General features: G+C 37.3%; 2 protein-coding genes across 2 annotated transcripts; one reads left to right on the top strand and one right to left on the bottom strand.

Annotated features, from left to right (window-relative positions):
- The first annotated feature begins 1,648 nt into the window (after positions 1 to 1,648).
- LOC149679033 (uncharacterized) lies at positions 1,649 to 2,966 on the top strand. The gene is made up of 3 exons (XM_089836847.1): positions 1,649 to 2,308; positions 2,383 to 2,737; positions 2,803 to 2,966. The coding sequence occupies exons 1-3, from the start codon at positions 1,805 to 1,807 to the stop codon at positions 2,877 to 2,879; spliced, it is 936 nt and encodes a 311-aa protein (XP_089692973.1). The 5' UTR covers positions 1,649 to 1,804; the 3' UTR covers positions 2,880 to 2,966.
- Positions 2,887 to 5,778, bottom strand: LOC149679032 (uncharacterized). Its single transcript, XM_089835968.1, has 3 exons — positions 5,364 to 5,778; positions 4,452 to 5,288; positions 2,887 to 4,385 (listed from the first exon to the last, which is right to left on the bottom strand). Exons 1-3 carry the CDS (start codon positions 5,590 to 5,592, stop codon positions 2,887 to 2,889), a joined length of 2,565 nt encoding a protein of 854 aa, XP_089692094.1. The 5' UTR covers positions 5,593 to 5,778.
- Between the last annotated feature and the right edge of the window lie 1,649 nt (positions 5,779 to 7,427).

Here is a 7,427-nt window from a genome sequence, read left to right as displayed (position 1 = left end):
TTCACTTACGTTTCGTTATTTACGTTTACTTTACATTGTTTCCTCATAAAACAGCAAGCCGACGTCATAAAAAATTACTTCAACCGCAACTTTTCAAACATTTCTCAAAAATGAAATATTTTATCAAATGTTTTAATAATATCTTATATACAAATTATAGTGATTGATTTATAAATAATTTTGAATAATAATATTAATAAAGGCTTTATTTGGAGTACACTTTCAGAAAAATCTGATTTACAAAGTGGTCCCTGTGTCGATAAAAATAATTAAATTAAATTTGAATTCTGGATACACATTCATTTGAGATATTTTAAAATTTTGATAATTTCGTTTTTAAATATTTGCATAAAATTCAAGTGTTTCAGGTCACTGCTTAGAGATTTCCATAGGGCTATTCCTCTTTGTTTCGTACTCTTATTACGTGAGGACGTTTGTAAGTGTTCGACCCAAAAAGTTGGAGTCGCTAACACGAGTGCTAATGTTGTGTTTATCATTTGATTTGGAGAAATGGTCCAACAGGTAGTCGGGCAGGTGTCCTTTGCTATTTGGAACATGAAAACTGATAGGTTATATTTATACATTTCCTTTTAGCGTTGTCCATTGTAGATTCTTGAGCGTGTCGGAAGCAAAAGTGCGTTTTTCCCTCTCCGAGTGACGTTTGTCACGGAGAGGTTCAAATTTCGCCGTGTCTGTCTGTTTTTATACTCCAGGGAACCACGTTCACAGTTGGCAAATCGGGCCAAATGTGTTCTCGATTTCTGGACCGGAAATTTGGAAAATTGTATTCCACTTACAATGGCTGTTACTCCATTTTCTGTCAAACACCACCATCCTCTGGTGTCCATCCCGTGCACATGAACACCAGACTGTAGTTATTGGCTTCTAAACACCACCATCATCCGGTCTTTTGTCCATCCCACAAGAATACCAGTCTGCACTTACTGGCTTTTAAACACCACCATCATTCCGTCTTTTGTTTATCCTAGATGGACACCAGTCTGTACTTACTGGCTTCTAAACACCACCATCACCCTGGCATTTGTCCATCCCACAAGAATACCAGTCTGTACTTACTGGCTTTTAAACACCACCATCATCCCGTCATTTGTCCATCCCAGATGGACACCAATCTGTACTTACTGTTACTGGCTTCTAAACACTACCATCACCCGATCTTTTGTCATCCCACATGAAAACCAGAGTGTAGTTATTGGCTTCTATACACCGCCATCATCCGGTCTTTTGTCCATCCCACATGGACGCTAGTCTGTACTTACTGGTTTCTAAACATCACCATCATCCGGTCTTTTGTCCATCCCACAAGAATACCAGTCTGTGCTCACTGGCTTTTAAACACCACCATCATCCGGTCTTTTGTCCATCCCACATAGACACCAGTCTGTACTTACTGGCTTCTAAACACCACTGTTGAATAATGATAAAACTAATACTTTCATATCCTTAATTAATTCTATATAAATGTTTAATTCCATGTTCTAAAGTAAATTTGCATAACAATGTTAATATTAAATAAGAGATGATAATTTTGTATACTTCCTAAGATTAAAATAGATGGCGTGATAAGATTAGAAATCAATAAGATGAGAATTCAGGAATTGGAAAAACCAAGAACGGATTCAGGATACCATAAGAACGTTGAAACAAGCCAATGCTGGCACCATGAAGTCATACTTTTCATAATATGAGGGAGGGAAGGGCCTATATTTTTGGGAATTTTCTAGCGCCCTCTAGAGTCTAGATTATCATTCATTTATTTCGCGTTTCCGTTTCCGGACGGAAAATGGAGTCTCCCAGGTCTAGGAGTGTCGGGATCAGTGTAAAGAACAAAACGGTTAAAATAATTAATGATGAAGTGATATATTTAAAAAAAATAGACCATAAAGAAGTTATTAAGAATGTAGAATTTCTATTAGAGAGCCAGATTTATCTGGATCAAAGTCAATTCAACAAATTTCTCAAACTTTGGCGTAAAACGCCAAGGCTTAAGGTGACAAATTCTGAATTATGTGATATTAGCCACTTTGAATGTTTAGTTATTTGCCTCTGGAAGACTTTAATTGATTTATATGAAAGTTCCTATGACGAAAAAAAGGCTTCCGATGTCAATAACCTGCACCTTAGATCTTCATGGCGCGAATTAATAATGTCAGACATTGAATCCAGCGTTTATCTTCATGAAAATGAAGAGGTGACTGAAAATCAATGCAAAGCTTCTGAAAGGAGGGAGCAATTAAATTCCATGTGGCTAATGAGCCTGGAAATGAATGATGCCCCCATATCAAAGGTAATATTGCATTAATATTAATAAACATTTCTTAAACTGCCAGATTATAGTGAGCTCTTAACTTTTGAATTTAGAATATGCTAGACGACTTTGCGATAGTGGTTAATGCTGTAGCCAAAGGGATATTTTCTACCCTTATATTGTGCCTGAGCTTAATAGAAACTTCACATGATGGTAGTGGAGTGGCCACTGAAAGTTGCACCGCAGAAATCTCCACAAATGTTCCTGACCAGTCTTTGGATTCTCGACTAATTCAGTTAGGGGGAGCCTCTCTAAAAAGTATTCATGCTCTATCAAAGAATCTACTTAGGAAAAATATCAAACAAAGAACTCAAGCAAGAAACCATTTGATGCTAGTCAGAGCATTTTCAATGACACAAAGTGAAAAACTTTGTCATCTTCCCCAAAGCCTACGACTAAGAGACAAAGGTTTCCTATATTTCTTGAAAAAGGTTTTTGACCCATTTCTGAGGGCTGTTGATTCCAAAATAAAGGAGAATATGAACAAAGGAAAACTTTTAATATTAGGATCAAAAGTAGCAGCTGTATCGTGCCCAAAAGTGAAGTATGACAACGATTTAGAGGCTCAGTTTATGAAAATAGCTGACAGTATTACTGGCGAAAATTCTCACAAGAAAACATTCTATCGAATGTTTATTTCCAAATTTGTAAATGCAAGATTTAATGATTTCCTTTTTGGCACTACCATTTACCCTTCCTGGTATGATGCAATTATTTGGATGCTCTGTCAAAAAGTCTTGGGCCAACTCTTTAAAGCCAAAAACCATGACTCTCAGAAGGTCCCATGTTTGCCAGGACAGAAACACTCTTTGTTGAGGAGAATTGAGGTTTATATCAGGAAATGTGTCCAGTACGTCATTTAACCAATTCTCAAAAAAGCTGAATCCTTCACTTATAGAGGATAGTACTTCATGTTTTAAGTTGTCCATCCGGACCCGTTTAAGAATTCCTTCTTCGAAGATTTTATTGCAACTAAGGAGATATTCTCGGGTAGCAATAATTTCGTCTTGATGTGGAGGAGCAGGCTTATCATCAGGGTATGCAATCTCGTATAAGGCCACTAACATTTCCTCCTGTTGCATGATCTTTGACGGTGCTACATTTAATCGTGTCCAAGTATCCCTATCGATATAGCTCTTGTAAAGTTTGCGAACTCTTTTCGCCTTGTTCTCATTAGACCTTTTGAGGTCTTCATCATAGACGTGGCGCACCGCGTTCCATCCAAATTCCACTCCACAAAATTGAAAACCTTTTGTACCCAGAGGTCTCGATGCGTAAAGTGCTGAAACCATGCTCTTCAATTCATGGGATGGGCATATGATCCATGACAATCTTCGGAATGGCCAACATGGATGCTTAAACGACGCGGTTATACTGTGATCTCTTGATCCATCTTCCCTTGTAGCAAAACTAAATGAGCCTCGCTGTTTTAAGGTATGCTTAATTAAAGACAGGTTCGAGCTGGCGCCATCGCAAACTAGTGCTCTGGTCTTAAACCCATAGGAATGAAATGCATCTAACACGTCTAATAGGATGGCATAAAGAATGGGGTGCTTTATCGAGCCACTGGAAGTAACATATGGGCCAACAATATCAAATTTATATGACAGGTCACGCCACAGGAATTGAAGAATGTAATCTGTTGGGGCTGGCATATCATCTTCCACCATTTTGTAAACATCAATGAGCGATTCATATTCTTTGGGATCCAGTGCTAAGCCCGTTAATTCATTATTCTTGGCATTCCAGTGAACTTTTGTTATACAGTGGACTTCATCGAAGATGAGTATTCCTTCACCGAGTGGTTTGCGTAGTCCCTTTTCAACTTGTTCTGCTTGTATTTCTTCATATTTTGATTTTTGTTCTGCTAAATAATCAAAGTTTATTCCTGGTTTTTGTAGTTTGGCTCTTGTGAAATCTTTTAGAGAATCCTCGCAGGGAAGCTGTAGAATTTTGAAACTCCTTAGAGCTCGATATGCGGCAGGACTTCTAATATATATTGCCAATGCTATTCTGTACGTAATCATTGACCAAATGTTGCTAGTTTTCCCAGTTTCTAGTAGACCAATAATAAACATAATTATTAAGTACTCAGTTGGAACAAGTCTTAAAAAAGTCTTACCATTCCTTATTTGATCTTTAAAAAAATCTCCCATCTGTTCTTGGTGCACACGATCTCTGTCTCCCTTCCATGCTTCTCTTAGCTTTTTGGAAACGTTCCCGTTGTTACTTCCTTCAATAGCCTCAGTTAATTGGTTTGGAAAATCTCTCTCAATTATTTCCACAATTTTCGAAAGTTCTTTGCTTTGGTTTTCATTTAAAGGTACTTTCAGTTTTTCTAATTTCTGTTGAAGCTGTTTATTCCTTTTTAAAAGCCATTTCTTTTCTCTTCTTAAATTCTGAAATCTCTTCTTACGAGTACGAGGTGTCAGTGTTGATATTTTAACTCTCGAAGACACATCATATTTTGGCCTTTTCAAATTATTACTTTCGATGTCAATAGTACCTTTTCGTTTGACATATCCCTTTAAATTGCTCACATATTTTTGGCATTCTTGGCACTTTGTACTACTTTTGTTTTGGTTAGGCTTAATGAATGAACAATTTGGGGACTCATATCTCAGGAATGGTGATGTTCTTTTGACCAAAGTGGAACTATTAACCCTTACGTCACCATTTATAAATGCTTCCTCCGGTGATAAACCTTCACACACACGGCAATTTCCTTTTGCTGATACCTTATTCAGTAGTGGAAGTAGTTTTTCCGACACAAGAAATCCTTCCTGTGTCCATTTGATAACTTCAGGTACAAAATCTTTTTCTATGCTGAGTACTTGAAAACTGGCCCGCAATGATGAACCGCTGATAGTAATTCTAAATGGGTTTAGAACAACGTTTTGCTCACTCATTTCAAGAAAAGACGGATGTGATATAGCTGCGTAACTGTGGTCTTTATCAACTGAATAATTCGGTAAATCATTAAGACTTTACAAAATTGTTAAAATATTTGAAAAAGGGTCAAAATTTATTTTACCTTGTATATCAGTGCTAAGCCTTGCAATTTGAGGGAAAAATACGTGGTCGTTTCTAGTAATGACAACCGCAAAACTGCCTTCTTTGACATTATAACTCAAGCTAGTATTTAAGTCCGTTAGTTCAGAGGTCTCAATTGTGGTTTTTATAATTAATTCGACTAATTTAGGAGTTAGTTTAACACCATCGTTTAGATTTTGAGATGGAAAGCCATCCACGGGCACCTCCATTTTGAAATGTTAGAAAAAGGTCAGTCTTTGACCTTATACCCCACCGATGGCGCTAAAAACGGATTTTAAGGCGTTGCCCAGAAGGAAGGCGGGAACTGTTTTCGAAAGAAGTATGACTTCACGGTACCAGGGGATAATGCTACCATTCAACGTTCTTATGGTATCCTGAATCCGTTCTTGGAAAAACCATAAACAAACAAGAATGATTCGCGCCTCTACCGAACACAGTTGTGTATAAGAGAAAGTTTTTCAGTTGAATAAAGAACATAGATTATTAATGTAATTCGTCCCAATTTTTATATCACAACAAAACAACCACCATCATACCGTCTTTTGTTCATGCCACATGGACTCCAGTCTGTGTACGCTGGCTTCTATCTCCATCATCATCGTTATGGTTAAGACATAGGCGGTGTTCGGCTAGGGTTACGAGAAACGTCTAGCCTCCCAATGGTGGGGCTTCCACCAAAGGTTCACGCGCTGTCCTTATCCATAGCTAAGATTTGAAACCTTTATATACTACCGATGTGAGTAAGGCGAAACAACAGGCGTATCCTTCATTTCAAACGTCAATATTAGTCAAGTCTCTCAAGAATGTCTAATTATCCTTTTTTGAAATGATGTAACGCTCAATAAGGTGAATAATTAACGAAGAAAATGTATAACATTAATTATATATATTTTAGCAGGAATGTATGGAGGGGGGGGGGGTTGGAATGAATAAAGGGGCTCCCGATGTTCCCTTGATGGTGGAGGCCTTATTTATTTTTTATTTTGTAAAGTGCAGCTCCTCCCCCATCGTCCGCTTAGCCACCTCCTGAAGGCGGTAAATGTCTAGTCGTTTAAAACTAGGGACCGAGCGGATAGAGGGTGGAGTTAGCAGAAGAATTTTCATTTTTTGGCAGCCATTGAAAATATTTAAGCGGAAATGGTCGTATTTCGTCAGTCTATGACGTCGCTAACATAAAATAAGCCACGCCAGATGTTTCCAAGATCATTTCACCGCCTATTATGATTTGACCTTAGCCATTCCAACTCCCTTCCATTCATTCCTGATTTCAGTATTTAAGATAATCTTGTTTCTCAACTCAAAATTAATATAGAAAGAGTTAAACAGCAGTCTATGTGTTTGTCTGTGTGTCTAATATGATCCAATTATGATATTATTTTAAAACGACGTTGTACGTAAATCCCAGTGGTTCAATATCCACTAAATTCGGAAAATTTCTAAAAGTCTGAAATTTGTTACTGCAAGGGTTGGTTTAGGATTTTGTTAATGGTTAGAAGGTTTCTTTCCACCATGTGTATGAAGATTATCCTTCGTTGCCGAGTGCACCGTTTCCGCATTGGTAACTTACCCTAAATTCAGCATCCGTCACCACCTTCGAAAACCTCAAATGCTGATAAATCACATATACTCGCTACAAACAGTCAAACCTAAGGAACCAATTGGTCTCTTCCCGTTGAACACAAAACTTTGTCTTCGAAATCTTATTCACCTCACTTTGAGAAATTGCCCCATTCATTAGAAACCGCTTGAGTGGACTATGAGCGTCACGGCTTACTCCGAAACTTCACAAAATTGAATTCAGTGCGGTAAGAAAAGTTAGGAATGAAAGAAGGTATTTTTATTTATGAATTTTTTTAACGTCATATTATTATTATTTTTCAATGAGTATATTCAGCATCTGCGTTGCTTTGGACAGTAAGAATTCGTGATCATTAGATTGAGAATCGCTATTAAAAATCTATAAATATATAATATTAGCGTGTATTTATTTCAAGGAGTGTATTACATGTGCGGAAAAAATATTTGTTGCGTAAATATTACAACG

The sequence above is a fragment of the Phalangium opilio genome, unplaced genomic scaffold (assembly GCF_054372755.1).
Source record: "Phalangium opilio isolate 3A_F unplaced genomic scaffold, DU_Popi_V2 ptg000042l_1, whole genome shotgun sequence".
Taxonomy (NCBI): domain Eukaryota; kingdom Metazoa; phylum Arthropoda; class Arachnida; order Opiliones; family Phalangiidae; genus Phalangium; species Phalangium opilio.
This window is presented reverse-complemented; position numbering and strand designations above follow the sequence as displayed.